The sequence below is a fragment of the Phasianus colchicus genome, chromosome 33 (assembly GCF_987193195.1).
Source record: "Phasianus colchicus chromosome 33, bPhaCol1.hap1.1, whole genome shotgun sequence".
Taxonomy (NCBI): Eukaryota; Metazoa; Chordata; class Aves; order Galliformes; family Phasianidae; genus Phasianus; species Phasianus colchicus.
In genome coordinates this window covers 2,705,586-2,722,416 of record NC_143468.1, presented here as the reverse complement: position 1 = coordinate 2,722,416, position 16,831 = coordinate 2,705,586, and the positions used below count along the sequence as shown (strand labels likewise).

The following is a 16,831-nucleotide window of genomic DNA, read 5'->3' as shown; positions in this document are numbered from 1 at the left end:
GCCCACAGCAGCCCTTCTGCTGAGCGCCACGTGCAAAAACCACCATGTGGCAATAAAACTCATTAGAGCAGTGCTGGCTGCGTGCTGGGGGCGAAATCCTTCCGTCCTGATGAAATGCATCACAGCATTATTGGCTTATGGGGACAAAAAAAGGGACAGAGGAGCCCAATGGGCGCAAGGAAGGGATGAAGTGGCACATGGACGCTCGGTGCCAATGGAGGAATTGCCATCCTGTGTTGTTGCATTGCATTGTGAAGCTTAGCATGAAGCTCACAGAGCCTGGTAAGGTAAAAAAATAAAAATAAAAATAGGGGGGGAATGCATTGGGGACGAGGTAACCCTCTTTGGATTTATTCTCTCATTTCTTTCCATCACTTCCTGCAGAATTTGGGGATTCCCCATCGGTTTGTGGCCCCTTCTGCGCTGCACTCTGCACTCAGTTACAGCAGAGCAAATCCAAAGGAAATCAGAAGGACTCAGGGGGGATCCTCCAGTCAGACCATGCAAAAAAAGAAAAAAAAGAACTGTAGAACTGTGCAGATGCTATTTCTTCCCCCTTTTTTCTTATTTTTTTTCCCCCTATTCTTTCAATACATATAATATAACCTTAGCTCTCATAATCTCTCCCATTGTGAGCCAATCGGGATTCAACAAAAAAGACCTGAATTACTGACCTAGGAGCAACGGGAAAATCCATCCACATGACATACCCTTCACTCACATGTATTTTTTCTGCATGTTCTTGAGAGTGTTTCAATCCCAAATGGGAAAAAAAAAAAAAAAAAAGTATATATAGGCACCAAAATACCGATATGAGCAAAGAAAGCAGCAGGAGGCAGTGAAATAATTTCGAATCGTTCCAAATCTGGCTAACAATTTGAGGAAAGCTTGTTAAGTTCAATGCTTTGCTTGTGCTTCGTGGCTCGTGTGACGGTGACAGGACAGGGGACCGTCAAAGCAGGGTACAAGGGAGGGAGTGGAAAGGGAAAAAGCTTCACTACCAGACAAGGCTTCCAGTCACCGCCAGACTGGACCGAGAACAACAAGGTGCAACAAGAGGAATTAAACCAAGGCCGTTTTTGCAAGCAGCCCAGCTCCCCGCTGGTCCCTTCCTGGAGCCTCTCACCCCCCTGCATTGCATTTTTTGGCAGCCCCTCAGAGATTCTTTCCATCCGACCCCACCAAGAGGCGGCGGAGAGCCTGGGGTGGTTCGAATTCTGCTTCTTTGCACCTGGTGATTCTCCCTAGATAGAAGAGTCACAGCTGAGAAGCCCCCTCGGATGCTAGAGGTCAAAGCCAGGCTCAATGAGAACAGCCAAGTGTTAACATCGTCTACAAATGGCACGTGGTTGGGGCCGGTCATTAATGTAATGAGGCAGCTGGATGCATTCTCCCTTTCTTAATTGGGGAGTGCGCAGCGGTGGGCAGGGTGGGGGACATCGGCGGTCGAGGTGATCGAGTCAGCAGCTGCACCACACTTCTGATTGGAATTCTCTTTTCCACCCGTTTTGATCAGTTCTAGCATGCGTAAAAAAAACCGCTCCACGGGCATGCAGAAGGATCAGCTGCTGATGGCATCTTACCCTCATCCCCTCAAATCGGGACAACGCTCTTAAAGGCCTCAAAGCTCTTAGGGTCCTAAGGGACTTTATGGCACCTAGTTCCGAGTAGCCCAGGGCATTAGCTATAAGGCTGACTAAAGAGACCTACACAGAAAATAGAAAAAGAAAAAAAAGAAGAAAAAAAAAAAAAAAAGAAAAGAAAAGGAAAAAAAAAAAAAAAGAAGAAGAAGAAAGAAAGAAAAAGGAAAAATAAAAAAGAAAGAAAGAAAAAAAAAAAAAAAAAGAGAGAGAAAAAAAAGAAAAAAAAGGTTCCAGACTGTTAGCACGAGTCCCCTAGCCCTGATTGCCCAACCCCGGCTGCCAGCCTGGGCGGCCCCCATAGAGAAATACCGAAGACATGACACCAGCTGCCTACTTCACTTGACTGAAACGACCTGGAAGGAAATAATGCGGTTGAGAAAGGCAATAAGAAAAGAACATAGGGGAAAGAGAAGTGAGAGAGAGGCAGAGACACACAGACGGAGAAAAGGGGTCTGTCGGAAGGAAGAGCCCAAACGGATGACAAAAACCTTACCCTCGCCCTGTAATGTCTGCAGGATCCCAGCGGCTCCCATTAAATTAAGCCAGACAAATGTTAAAGGTACCTATGAGAAAGAATACAGATAAATACACACACTGCACCACCTGAGCTCCGTTTGTACAGCAAGCAGCCGAGCTGGCTTCTGGCAGAACGGCCCCGAAAAATGGGAGCACCCAACGGAGGGCACGCGGCCACGGCGGCTGATCCCAGCTCTGGTGGCTCATAAACCCAAGCAGCACTGGGGAAACAGCTTCGGGGAAAGGCGAGGGTAGATCAGCATCTTACTGATGGGGGGAATGCAGGATTACATGGCTGCTCAGGCTCTAATCCCAGAACGATGGCAGAACTGGGACCGGTCCATTTCCGCCCCTTTTTCAACGCCGCGAAGACAACACGTTCTGCTCACAGCCTGGAATCAACGCCAGGCTCCACGCTCGTGACTTTAGGATGAGAGGCAACGGCCTCAGGTTGCACCACGAGAGGATCAGGTTGAATATTGGGAACAATTTCTCCTCTGAATGAGAGGTGATGCATTGGCACGGGCTGCACAGGGAGTGGTGGAGGCACCGTCCCTGGAGGGGCTCAGGGACTGTGGAGATGTGGCACCCGGGGACGTGGTTTATTGGGGATGGATCAATGGTTGGCTGATGATTTCGGAAGCCTTTTCCAACCTTAACGATTCTATGAAGAATTTAGTAGCTTAGTGGTAGTAATGGTGACAGGAGGATGGTTGGACTAGATGACCTTGTCGGTCCTTTCCAACCTTGTGATTCCGAGATTCTATGATTCCATGAATTCCTGGCTGTCTTTGGCCAACTGGTACAGCCCGGGCTCTCACTGCATTGAGGAAAAGCTTGGGAGTGTGGGGCCATTTCTTTTTGGAGCTGGCACGTGCCTGTAGGGCAGCGCTCCAATCCCAGGTGAGCCCACGGGAAACGCTTTGGATTGGATTACGCATGACTCGGCCGTGTGCAAACAGCATCTACAGACACCATCCCATCAGCATCCCACTACCTTCCATTTCTGGCTGGCATCACGTTACAGACACAGATAAGAACAGAAAAGTCAGTCTTTTGTAAGGAAAAAAAATAAAAAGACATCAATATACAGCAACAAATAATGGAAAAACACGAGCGTTTTGGTGGGTTTCTTGTTTTTTGTTTTGATCCTATTTCCCAGAAGAGGACATTTCCCATTTACCCCCCTTCTTTTTTAAAGCGGACATTAAAATACTAACATGAAATTAATTACAAAGATGATCCTTATGAAACACCACATATTCCAGGAAAAATATCCAGATTTCAAACACAAACACACACGGTGGAATTCCTGTTCTCTGTTCTGCATTTCCTTCACCAATTGTGAAAATCCTCTTCCCACCTGATATGTAAGACCAAACCAAGGGCTCAGAGGGGCATAAAGCAACACCATCTGACCTAAAGAATCATCTGTGGTATGATGGGTTGGAAAAGCTCTTACCCTCTGTGGGTCAAGCACATCATCCAACACCAGTACCTGAGCTGTACTCATCTTCACAACAGTGGTTAACGCCACCCAGGCAGCAGAATAATTTCAATCTCTTTGGTAAAGGGATGTTGGAAAGACACAGATTTTGCCTTGCTGAACTGTGTGTGTGTGTGCTTCGTGCTTCTTCTATCTTTGCATTTGCCCCAAAACGCTGCTAAATGCCAAGATGCTACAATACAAGGCAACAGGGCTCTTTGGTTTCCCCATGTCGTTTTGGGTTGTTTGCTTTTTATTTTTAAGTTATACTGCTGGAAAAAAGAAAAATGCCAAGGGGCATTCCAAGGGTTTAAACTAAGCCCTCACGAAACAAAACCAGCCTATGTGGGATGGGAAGAAGGGCAGTGCAACCTTGGCACATCCACATCGCATCAGGTTGGGACTCTGATTGCACAGAAAAGTGAGAACATAAAAATTATGCTGGAAACAAACAGAATGGGAAGCCCTACAAGGAATCACCTAAGAAATGGGCTGCAGGTGAGACCAACATCAAACGGTGTTTGGAGGTTGTGGGGTCTATGGTCTATAGGTACAGAACCAAGGTGCGTTACTCCCTATATAAAACACAGACTTCACTGAATCCGCACTTTTAGAGCTTCTTCCCCTCAGGATAACGCCTCATTCCTGAGCGTGAACCTATCAGAATGGCAGGAAAATGTCTAAAGGCTCTTTCATCTTTCATGGGGCCCTTCCAGTGTTATTCTCTCGCACACTCCAACAGAAGACACAGCAGGCACCGATGTCAGACCAAAGGAATCCCAGATTGACTGAAAAGCAGAAGCCTTCATGATTACCCAGAACAAGACTTTGTCTTCACAAATACACCCAGCAAGCTTTGGGGATCAGAGGAGGAGAGTTATTTGACAATGCTACCAAACCTGAAAAATAACATTCAAGAGCGTCGTTATGATGCAAAGTCTTATTCTCTATCCGTTACGGCTGCCGCCACGTGACTCCACTCAACCCCATCAACATCACATTAAAGAATTTGAAAATAAAACGTGTTTAACAGCGACAGGATACTGCGCAGAGTTGAGGTTTTGCTGAGTAACATTCAGCCTTGGCTCATGCATTGCAACATCAGCTTATCCTACAGCTTTCGGCATCTCAAATTCCCATTTATTTTTTTGTGGACTAAAACATGCGAATTTCCCATCTGTGGCAGCAAGCAAAGAGAAATTTACCCTAAATACTGCGAGTTCAGCTCCTTGCATGGACCACTGGCACTGCACTTGCTCGTTCCCTGCAAATCTATCACGACCACATGCAGTGCAATTTGCAAATGGCACTTTGCTCGTTCCTAACAGCTGGAATTCGGCTCGCAACATGAAGCATAAGGACAATAAGTGTTATTTCTGTTGCTGAGCAGCTGCTCTTCTCTGCAATACTGCACCCCAAAGGGTTTCATTTTGTCAAACTCTCTCCCCAGAGCAGCACAGAGGAATAGGTGGCAGCTAGCGCTGGTTCTCATGTTAGCACTTGTGCTTAAGGCAGTGACAGAGTTATTTTCAGAAAAGAAGAGTTACTTCTTGGAGATGTGTGTAAGAAGGAAAGGTGTTATGGGGAGCAGAGCTTTTTGTAAGAAAAAAATGCAATATAAATATATATATATATATATATATATATAAAAGTCAGTTTTCCACAGGAAATGTAGACATCCTGAGTCACTTCTGCCCCTGAATTCCAAGGATAGTTCCTCCACCTACTCAGAAATATTTCCAGAGTGATAATGTTGCTGAACAGCAACTCGGCATCAATGAATCATATTCAAAATGTTCCTTCTCCCAACAAGAGCCTTGGAAGGTTTTTAGGTTTTTTTGCATTCTATTTGCTCTTGGGGCACTCACTACAATGCTACATCACAACTGGATGTGGCAAAATGTTTTTAAGAGAATCCAAGCACTTGAGATCCCCAAATTGCACGGGAAATGCTCTCCATACTCAAAGGGCTCAACCCTCCAACGCGTTTTGGACACACATCTGGGTTTGAATCCACACCAAATGCATGACTCAGTTAGGACACTTCTCAGGAAAAAGCATCACCCCAACATTCTGCTAAGTAACATGTGCTTTTTTTCCCAATCAGAAAGAGAGAGGAGAGGATACATACAGCCACAATGAGGAAATCCAGCCAGCACCAGGCATTGGTGAAGAACTTGACGAATCCATAGGCACACCATTTCAGCAACATCTCCAGGATGAAGATGTACGTGAAGACCTTGTCTGCGTACTCCAAGATGGTCCGGATGGTTTTCCTCTGCTCTATGTAAATATCCTCAAAAGCCTGGGGAATAACCAAGTACTCCTGTCATTACACCAGATCTACTCCACGGGTCAACGTGGCAATTAACCCAGAAGCTCATTCAAACAATACTGAGATGAGCAGAGGGATGACATTCCTTACACAGTTGCTCTAGCAGTTGCATCAACTATCTCAAATTACTACATTTCTATTCAAAATACAGCCAGAACCCAGACATCCAGGCTCAGCATCTTCATTTTTGGTTTAAACTAAACAGACTTACTGAGAAAGACTTTTGTACAGCACCTACCACAATGCAGACCTGCTGTTTGCCAAGTAAGAACCATCACAGTTTCCTTTTTCACACTTCTGTATGCCACTTACCAGAGCTCCACTGCTCAGCAGGATCATGAAGATGATGAAAGTCTCAAACCAGTTATGCTCCACGATCAGAAAACACGTCTTCCTCAAGGTCCACCAAGACTTCCCCAGCCCCTCCTCAATATTGACCTGACAACACTTACAGCGCTGCATGCAACCTGGAAAGGGAATGATGCACAAGGAGGGATGAGCCCCAGGTTTTGTTGGGTAGGGGATGAGATGCTGTAAGAACGTAACGTTTTCAGTGCTTGGAATTGATTTGGATGCCCATAATATCAAGCGTGCTGAGTTTCAGTTAAAACTCTGTGTGTTTTGGGGGGTTTTGGGGATTACTTCCATCATTTCTGTATCTGAGAACCTGAATTAAGAAGAATTCCTGAACAGGTTAAGCTAGCTATATTTGGTGAGAAATCCATGCACTTGACAGGACAGGAATGGAGAACCTGCCCATGGAATAACCTTGAGCCATTTACATCTCTTCGCCATGGGAATACCTGTAACGAATTGGCTGCTGAAAGACATTGAGGCCAGTGAGAGAGAGGGGAGGAAAAAAAAAGAAAACAAAACCAGAAGCAGATTCTTCTGCTTCTGAATACTCAACGCATCAATTGTGCAAAAGATCAGCTTTCCCTACCCATAAATCAGCTCGATCTTAGCAATGGCAGCTACAGCTCTGCAGGCCTTCACCCTGCAAATGCTTCCTGCCTACTTCAGCTGTGATGGAGGGCCCAAGAAGGCTCTCAAAAGAAGCTAAAACTCAACCCCAGACCTAAGCTGAAGGCAAGCTTACAGCAGATAAGGGTCCCAGTAACAGCTCAGAGGTTCCATCTCACTCAACATACCCTCGGTGAAGCACGCATCCGGGTCCAGATACTCTTCTGGTGCCTCCACGGGGACTTCTTCCACTTCAGGCTTTATATCAATGGTGCTGCCTTCGGAGGAGCTGGTATCATCCAGTTTCTTGAACACAAAATAAAACCCATTCCAACCTATAATTAGCTCCCACCAAATAGCAAAGCTCGTGGTGACTCAGCAAGTCATTCAGTGACTGTAGAGAAAGCTGTTTCCTCACTTGACCTCATTAAGACCGTGACCCAGCTTACATCTCAGTAGGGTGGACAGACACCTCATTCAATTGGTCCCTTTAATCACACGCCCAAATGCACTAAGTAAATACACAAGTATGCATGGTTCTCCATAAAGCAACCAGCACAAGAAGCTTCTGTCTTGGGTGCAAGACAACATCATAATGCAAAACAGAAGCCTGGTGCTGGAACTATCTAGTTCTCCTTCCCAAGATGCTTCCAGGTGCTCAGGCGTCAAAAATGACAAGAATGGATAATTAGCATTTCCACGTACCTCTTTGCTGCCATCAGGATCCGTATCGCTGCTGAAATCTTCTGTGTTGAGGTTTTCAAAATCTGATTCCCCGACAGCGATAGGCACCCGGACGGTGAGGTTGGGGTTGTTGATGAAGGACATGTGGTCTTCATCGATGATGTATTTCTCCACGCTGCTCCCGATTCCGCTGGTCGTGCCGTTGCCATTCTTCTGATAATCGATGTCTCTGTGGATATCGGCCCCTGTGTGGTTGGCAATGCAGTTCACCTTCTTGTCATACAGCTCGTCCAAAGGTTTGACCTCATCCGCCTCCCTCTGCTTGAAGTGAGCCTGCATGAATTCACGCACTTTCGCCTTGATCCAGGCAATGCCCTTCTTGATGCGAATCACAGAGATCTGCAGGTTGTTCATCTCCCCATCGTCATCCGTTGCTGCCAGGTTGTCTGCGCTGAAGGAGCTCAGCAGCAAAGCCAGGAAGAGGTTCAGCACCTGGAGGAGAAGAGGTCACGCTTGGCAGAGCCTACATGTGAGGGCAAGATTTCCACCTTGGGCCCATCTAAAGCTCAAAGGAAATTTGCCACACAGGGGCATTTTAGGGATCGCTCCCAGATTTATTTCCTTGCCCACGTCTACAGATAGTCCCAGGGCTCATTTTGTTTAAATCCCTTCAGTGAGAAACAAGTCCTTTCAGATAAGGCTCAAGCTCTACTCGTAAGATATACAACCGTTCACTCTGCTTCAATCTTACTTATGTTTTCCTCCATAGACTTTTCTTCCCAAAATGCAAGTCTAGAGAGAAACATCCTGATCCAGTCTGAGCTCCCCCATGACAGCCTGTGCCACTTCAACAGCCCCTTCGTGCATACAGTAATGCTGCAGGATTGAACTGGCAGATTTTAGAAGAAACCTCCAACCTTATTTTAGCACTTCAGGACCTTCCTGTCCCGGAATTTGAAAAGCTTTTACTGCAAACTGCTTGGATGCTGTTTTTGTGGGCAACTGGCTAAGGCCAAACAAAGCACAGCCTTAATATTTTACTACCAAAGTCAACAGGACTGTTCATCCATCAAAAGCCATGAAGGACCCCAACCAAACTGGAAGAGACACCCTAGACCTGTGGTCTCCCCGTGTTCTGTCCCTGTCCTGAGGTATTCCCGTGCTCTACCCCACCCAGAAGAAAATAATAAAGCCCATCAGTAACCATTTACTGACCACTAAATTTCCGATGACCATGACCATCATGAAGACAATCAAGCACATGGCCTGTCCTGCCACCTCCATACAATCCCACATGGTCTCAATCCATTCCCCACACAACACACGGAAGACAATAAGGAAGGAGTGGAAGAAATCGTGCATGTGCCAGCGGGGCAGCTCACACTCCGGATTGATCTTGCAGACACACTCCTTGTAGCTTTTGCCAAAGAGCTGCATGCCCACCACCGCAAAGATGAAGACGATGATGGCCAACACCAAGGTCAAGTTGCCCAAAGCACCCACTGAGTTACCGATGATTTTGATCAGCATGTTCAGAGTGGGCCAGGACTTGGCCAGTTTGAAGACTCTCAGCTACAAAACAAACAAACAAACAGAAAAACAACAGTTAATTTCATCATTTTTTAAAAAAAGGGCACAATCAGGCAGAACTGCATAAACCAGAGCCATCAAGAATTTTATGCAGCCATAACCTCCTGCTCTAGCTGCTGAAATCACTGGCAACAGGGATTGCTTAACTCCTCTGTCAATTCAATTTTGTGTACTTTGTGCTTAGTTATTCCTCCACATGCTGATCTCCATTAGCAAAGGAAAAGCTACACATACATCCTAGCAAATCTGACTTGTTAAATTATCTCAAGAGACCACAGAAAATGAAAGGTGTGTTCTAATGAACTCAATCAACATCCACATTAAGTACTCTGAACCAAGACACTACCAAGTCATCCCTCACTGCATCAGACTTCATACAACATAACAGCGCTGTGAAGAAAGAAGGGACCAAGAAAATGATACAACTCCACCCACTGTCCTCCCCAAAAGCAGAAAAAAAGGGGGCTTTGAGGGGAATATTCCTTTTCTTTAGGTAAGAGGACTGCAAGATGAATACCAATCGGAAAGATCGCAGCACAGAAAGCCCTTCCACATTCGCCAGACTCAGCTCCATTAAGCTGAGGGAGACGATGAATCCATCAAAGATGTTCCAGCCTTCCTGGAAATAATAGTAGGGATCCATGGCGATGAGCTTCAGGAACATTTCTGCTGTGAAAATTCCCGTGAAAACCTGGAGTGTTGGGAGAGAGACAGAGAAAAGAACGGGCACAGATTCACACCCGTGAACATCACACTTTGTGATCTTCAGTCTTCATATGAACCTTCCATTCATCGTGACAGTTCAAACACGGTCTACTCAACGCCGTGTGCTTGTCCCCAATTCTCAGCTTCAAATCTCACTGACCTACTCAGGCATACCAGAGACTTACAGATGGATTTTTGAGTAGCATTACATTTTGTCCAGAAAGGTGCACCCAACATCTCCAAGCTGCCGCAGACTGCAGCTTCAGGTTGGAGAGGGGAGGTTCAGGCTGGGTATTAGGAAACATTTCTTCTCCAAAAGAGTGGAGATGCAGTGGCACAGCTGCCCAGGGAGTGGTGGAGTCACCGTCCCTGGAGGGGGTCAGGAACTGTGGAGATGTGGCACGGAGGGACGTGGTTCTGGGCATGGTGGGGTGGGTTGGGGTTGGTCTTGGTGATCTTAGTGGCCTTTTCCAACCTCAATGATTCTATGAATATTTACCAACGCTATCTTACCAGATTTCCTACAGACAGCACGTGTTCAAACTCTGGGGTCATAGGATGATGCTCCATGGCCATGAACAGAGTGTTGAGCACAATGCAGATGGTGATGGCCAGGTCAACAAAGGGATCCATGACGATTAAGTTCACTATCTCCTTCAGCTTGATCCAGTAGGGGTGGCATTCCCAGATCAAGAATGTGTTGGCAAATTTGTACCAGCATGGGGGACACTTCCTCTGGGACTCCTCCAGCTCTACAGTTACAAAAGAAAACAGCAACAGAGTTCAGTCTTCCCCTCTATCACTGCCGGGTCTGCCTGGCTCTCAGCATGGCTAAAATGCTCCCAGCCTGGACATCCCGACCCTCTCCCCTGTCTCTCTGCTTGCACAGTGAGTTAACTTCCTTGCAGCAAAGTTACATTTTGCCTTCTCTTCAGCAATACCCAAAACCAAAGAAATAAATCCAGGCTGTGTGGTGATGGCTTAATAGAAAGAGTTACCAAGCAGTGGAGTTGATGGTCATGGCCAATGACAAAGACCACCAGGACGAGCTCTAATTGTTCTAAATGAAAGGATATATTTAACTCAGAACTGACCAAGGTAAAATGGCTTAAATAAAAGCTGCAGATTCTATGCTGCCTTTGGTGCCAGTTTTTAAATAACTTGAAGTTAAATTAATTCTGTGCTGAACGCAGGCATGATCTAAAAGAGGAAATGCATGACATCATGCTGCAAAGGGTTCTGAGCAGAAATAACCTGATTAAGACCAAACACATTCGTGTACAGAAACCAAGCACAACGCTGCGTCCATCTTTTAAACTGGCTTATTTCAAGTGCTTAGAAAGAAAATAAATCAGGAGCTTTCCCCCATCGTTCTTTGACTTTGGCGATGGCTTTATTGAGGCTGTACAGCTGCTCCCACTGAAGTTCTGTTTTTTCTTATGGGGAGGGAAAGGACCACTGCTCCCTTTCTCATTGGTTCTCTGGTTGCCTAGTGTTGAGTTGCCTTGGAATTTCTAAAGTTAAAAAAGAGGACCGTAGCACTGGAGCCTGTAGGCGTATGCGCAGGAGGAAAGCAGCAGAAGAGCCTTGCTCTGTTTCTAAGTATATTTAGTTTTCATACAGTTTTATTGCAGGAGACAGCAGGAATTTGAGATCATCAGCCTCATATGGCTGCTGCTCACCAGTTCTTGCTGGCTCCTGTGTAACATATTTGGAAACTGCATCTCTGTGCACCGTGTACTTCAGAACTTCCATCGTGCAGAAGCCCCTTTCTCCTTTCACAGCTGTTGCACTGCATCTTACTGCAGCTCAAACCTTTTCTCCCCATGGTTGTAAGCAAAGGAGGGTCCTTCCATCCCTTGGGAGATGGCAGAGCACCCATACCATTATCTCACTCCTATAACTGTGTATTCATTATTGTGAAATTACAACTCTTTGTTGTCTTCCCCTCCACACCTACGTGGTTTATATTTAAAACCAAGTAAAATAAAGCCTCATAAATGCTTTTGTATTAATGTTGGCTAGAAAGAAGCAGGTGTGGGTAAAAACAATGCATTAATATCTCCATTGTGCACTATAGCTCTAAACGACCCAGCCCTGACCTGAGCCTAGTATTCCTATATCTCCTAGTCCAAGGAAGGCCAACATTAGCAAGCAGCTATGGCTCTAGTCACACCAGCCACCCCAAAACCATCTCACAACGTCCAGCACCACCGTTCAGCATCCCCTTGGGCAAACGGGGTGGATGGGTCCGCCTGGTGGATGGGTCCTCTGCCTTCCTAAAACACACCACGAGAGGGCAATCGATCCATACACACTCATAAAACCCCAAAGCAAACCTCCAAACCATACCTACCTTCAACAAGGGTGTTGGTCAAGCCAGTCATCACGCTGTTGGTACGATCCTTCCTTCCATAGGAGGCGTTCACCTGATCCATCGAGACCAAGAGAGACCCACCAGGTTTCTTCTTAATTTCAATTTCAGTCGTACCCTGCAACATTCATATGCAGATTAATATGAGCTTTTCAACTTTCTGGTGTCTTACGTGCTACCAGCCTAGGGATACACGAGGCATGGCCAAGTGAGAAAAGAAAACAACAACAAACATCTTAATTCTTGCTAGACTTTCCACTTGCCTACAGGCTGTATAGGGAAGCAGTGGATGCTCCATCCCTGGATGTGCTGAAGGCCAGGTTGTACGGGGCTCTGGGACACCTGATCTAGTGGGTGGCAACCTTGCCCATGGTAGGGACTGGATATCTCTCATGTCTCTTCCAACCCAACCATCCTATGGCTCTATGATCTCTGATGTCCCTTCCAACCCAACCATCCTATGGCTCTATGATCTCTGATGTCCCTTCCAACCCAACCATCCTATGGCTCTGTGATCTTTGATGTCCCTTCCAACCCAACCATCCTATGGCTCTGTGATCTTTGATGTCCCTTCCAACCCAACCATCCTATGGCTCTGTGATCTTTGATGTCCCTTCCAACCCAACCATCCTATGGCTCTGTGATCTTTGATGTCCCTTCCAACCCAACCATCCTATGGCTGTGTGATCTTTGATCCTGTGGTTCTACAGCCTTTGAGGTCTCTTCCAACTCGACCCATCCTACAATGAAGACGATGATATGACAGAAGTGGTCAATTCAAAACTCAAGCCCCCACTTCTGCTCATACCATTGCTTTGCAGCCTCAGGCAAAGGGAGGATTATATCCTAAGAATCATTTCTAATGAATCCTGCTACAGTGCAAAGCAGTTTCTACTCTACTACTAACAGCAGGCAGGCAATGACTCCTAATGAGCCCATGCCTCATCCTGTCTGGTCAGTGAGAATTCAATCCCAGCTTCATTAGAGGCAACGGTTACAGCTGACCACTGGAGTATTTCATAGTATTGACATTCATTTCAAAATCTGCACCTGAAAACAGCAATAAAAGCAGCTCTAGGATTGCCAAGTAAAACTTTCTCCTTTACGCATGCATCATGCGGGTTACGATTCCTACCACGCTCATGCTGTGTTAAAAAGATAATTAAATACTGAAGCAAAATGTTGTATTAACATGCTAACGGGAGAAGAAAAATAAAAGTGGTAGCAACCAATGCTTAAACGTAACTCATTAGGGTCAATTAGGTTGCAAGAATTGAAACAGTTTTTAAAAATTGCTTGGAATTTATAGGCATGGTAACCAGATTTTGCTCAGAAATGATTTTTGATCTCCAGATTCTCATCAGCCCTCCCTTACTGAGCTATGACTTTGGAGCTGCGTTTCTCTCCTGAGTTGTTGATACACTTAGAAGGCTACTCAATACCAATTCCACTGACTAATTAAGGAAAAACCAAAACCCAGGAAAATTCAAAAATTAAAATTAAAGAAGTTTCTTGTTAACAGCTTTCCTTGGAAAATCAAGCCCTTCAAAATGTAAAGCTCTGAAACCAGTAGAGTCCCTCAGGAATTTCCCTAGACATACTTCCAGAAAGACCCGCAGTTGGATGTGGGTTCAAACAGCCTGCAGACTCATGGAAACATTCAGGATTTCTGTATTTCTTTGTACAAACAAAAGTCAACACCCCATCCCTGGAGGTGTTCAAGGCCAGGTGGGATCAGGCCCTAGGCAACCTGTCCTAGTGCCTGGTTGAGTGGTTGGCAACCCTACCCATGGAAGGGGGTGGGAACTGAATGTTCTTTGAGGTCTCTTCCAACCCAACTCCTTCCATGCTTCCATGGAAGGACCTCTGAGGTCTCTTCCAACCCAACCCTTTCCATGCTTCCATGATCTTTGAGATCTCTTCCATCCCAACCCTTTCCATGCTTCCATGATCTTTGAGGTCCCTTCCAACCCAATCCCTTCTATAGGAAGACAACTTCCTTGTTGGCATTCCAAGGTACCACCATTTCCTATGAAGATTCAAAGAGGCCTTTTAGTGAGGGTTGAACAGCTGCCTCAACTTCCCTTTAAGCTCCCAGCTTTATCTTACAGTAGGGAGCATTTGCAAGAAGCTTTAGTCGGCCCCCTTCCCCCAGTGCTGCAAAAAGCTCGGTGAGAAGCACCCTGACGTGCTGAGGGTTCTTAAATTCCAAGCCCTTTTTTTTGGAAGACGGGAGAAAGGCGGTGGGCTCGTTAAGTCCGATTAAGGGAAGAAAGGGGAAAGCCGAAGCGTGGGGATCGGAACCCAAAACAGACACCGGCGTCTGCAGTCAGACAAACCAACACTCAACGCATCGGGGTGCCCAGACAGCTCGGAGGGCGGCATACGGGGAAGTAGAGGAGGACGACAAGGCCGCCATGCCTACGCTAGCTACACATCAACCTCCTTACGCTGTCATCGGCAGCTGCCTTATCTATTTTCACCTCAGGCAGAAGGCGCCCGCCGGGCATGCTGGAAGGCGGGCCGCCGATGAGGGACACGACGCCGTTGCAATCCACCGTGCTGTTCCTCTTGATGTTGCGGCGGAGGTTGGGGAAAATCCGCGAGGAGCGGCTGCCCTGGCTGTAGCCGCTGTAGCCACTGTAGCTGCTCCGTCGGTCGCGGCCGCGGATGGGGATGAAGAGGGAATCCCTGCGGCCTTCGCTCTCCTCCACCGTGCTGTGTTCGTCGTCGGCGAATTCGTTCTCCGAGCCCGGGTCGCGGAATCGGCCCTTGTAGCTGAAGATGCTGCTCTTGCTGTTGTGTCGGGAGAGGAAAGGGGAGCCGGGGATGCTGAGGAGAGACTGGGAGGAGGGAATGAAGGGCAGTGGGGTGAGTGGCACGGACACAAAGCACCACTGTGACCTCCTAGTACTTGCAACCGAGATGGAGAGCGACTTTTTACGTGGTGTGATAGTGAATAGCACAATGGCTGTCAGCTAAAAGAGGGGAGACTGAGGTGAGACGTGAGGAGGAAGTTCATTGCTCAGAGCGCAGCGAGGCCCCAGCACTGCTGCCCAAGGGAGTGTGGGTGCCCCATCCCTGGAGGTGCTCACAGCCACGGGTGGGAACCCGGATGGCTGATGGGGGGCAGGGAGCAGCTCAGGGCAGCAGGTGGGGCTGGGGGGCATTGATGGCACTTCCAACCCAACCATCCTATGGCTTTGTGACCTTTAAAGTCCCCATCAACCCAAACTATGCTATGATTCCATCATTCTATGATTGTGAAGGCCCCTTCCAACACAAACCATGCTGTGATGTTATGGTAAGAGCTGTGAAAGCAGTATTGCTCCCTCTCCAGGTCCATGCCAACCACCACCACTCAGGACATGTTGTTCACTCTTGGCTGAGCTGTACCAGTGAAGAAGTTTGATCTGGGTAGAAAAACTAATCTCAGCAGCAATTTATGCCAGGGCCATGAGTGACATCCTGATCCCCTGCACGTGTCAATGTAGGGGGCAGATCCTTCTGATGTTCTAATTGGGATTAAACAGAGTATGATTCTGACTACAAATAAGCATGTTTATGCTAAGGAAGGAAATGAATACTACCTGGTTCATGATGGAAAACTTTCTTCCTATCCTGTTATCTGGCAGCCTGAAGGCTTTTCTCCTCATGCCATCTTCTGATTCTGACTTGAACACTTTCTCGTTGTCGCCCTTCTCCTCTCCTTCCGACAGCTCTTTGTCCTTCCGCTTCTTCCTCCGGTTACGGCGCTCCTTGGCACTCTTGGAACTCAGTTTAGAGATCTCCGATGAGCTCCGAGACATCCTCCCTCCACCATCATCTTCCACAGCATCCTCAGAGACCGTCCCTGCCGAAGTGACCATGGCAGCAGCCTGAAGGAGAACAGGGAAATAAATCAGAGCTTCTCAATGAACAACACCCCATTTGCTGCTTTAAGAGTGTGCCAGAAAGCCAACCATGGCACTGCTGCATTGTTTATTATACGTCACTGTGATTACAGGGAAATAGATAATTAAAAAAATGCAAACGAATAAAGAACTGACGACCAAAACACTCACCTGTGCCTCCTCCTGCTGCTTTTTCAATTGTTCTAACATGGCCTTAAATTCGGCCTCTTTCTGCTCTGCCTCCTCCAACGTGGCCTGGTTCTGCTCTTCGTAAGCCATGGCCACCACAGCCAGAATCAGATTGACCAGGTAGAACGAGCCCACGAAGATCACCAGGACAAAGAAGATCATGTAGGTTTTTCCTGCCGCTCGTAAGGTCTGGAAGGAAGAAGAACGGCAGAGGGAAGAGGAAAGGAGATGGGAATGCCATTTCCAGGGCGATGCATGTATGTGAGCCAACCCAAAGTCTCTTGACCTGAATGCTCCTAAGTAAATTACAGTATTTTCTGAATATATTTAAGATATCGGTGGTGCTGAATATAAAAATTCTCAGTGCTTCCACTGCAAAGCACAAAGACCCTGCGTGTTCAGAGCCATACACACAGAAGGTGACATCCCTCTTCTGAAGGGACCATCCAACGC

The 16,831-nt window shown here is 46.8% G+C and overlaps 1 protein-coding gene across 2 annotated transcripts in view; it reads right to left on the bottom strand.

The window, feature by feature from the left end:
• Nucleotides 1–16,831, bottom strand: part of SCN8A (sodium voltage-gated channel alpha subunit 8) — a 50,434-nt gene that overhangs the window by 8,526 nt on the left and 25,077 nt on the right. For both annotated transcript variants that reach the window (XM_090128228.1, XM_031609783.2), the window contains 12 exons: nucleotides 16,361–16,567; nucleotides 15,887–16,174; nucleotides 14,780–15,139; nucleotides 12,279–12,414; nucleotides 10,436–10,674; nucleotides 9,735–9,908; nucleotides 8,843–9,199; nucleotides 7,649–8,119; nucleotides 7,132–7,249; nucleotides 6,293–6,447; nucleotides 5,777–5,950; nucleotides 1,584–1,706 (listed from right to left, as the gene is read on the bottom strand). In XM_090128228.1, coding sequence (XP_089984354.1) covers nucleotides 1,584–1,706; nucleotides 5,777–5,950; nucleotides 6,293–6,447; nucleotides 7,132–7,249; nucleotides 7,649–8,119; nucleotides 8,843–9,199; nucleotides 9,735–9,908; nucleotides 10,436–10,674; nucleotides 12,279–12,414; nucleotides 14,780–15,139; nucleotides 15,887–16,174; nucleotides 16,361–16,567 — 2,802 coding nt within the window. The remainder of the gene's footprint in view (nucleotides 1–1,583; nucleotides 1,707–5,776; nucleotides 5,951–6,292; nucleotides 6,448–7,131; nucleotides 7,250–7,648; nucleotides 8,120–8,842; nucleotides 9,200–9,734; nucleotides 9,909–10,435; nucleotides 10,675–12,278; nucleotides 12,415–14,779; nucleotides 15,140–15,886; nucleotides 16,175–16,360; nucleotides 16,568–16,831) is intronic.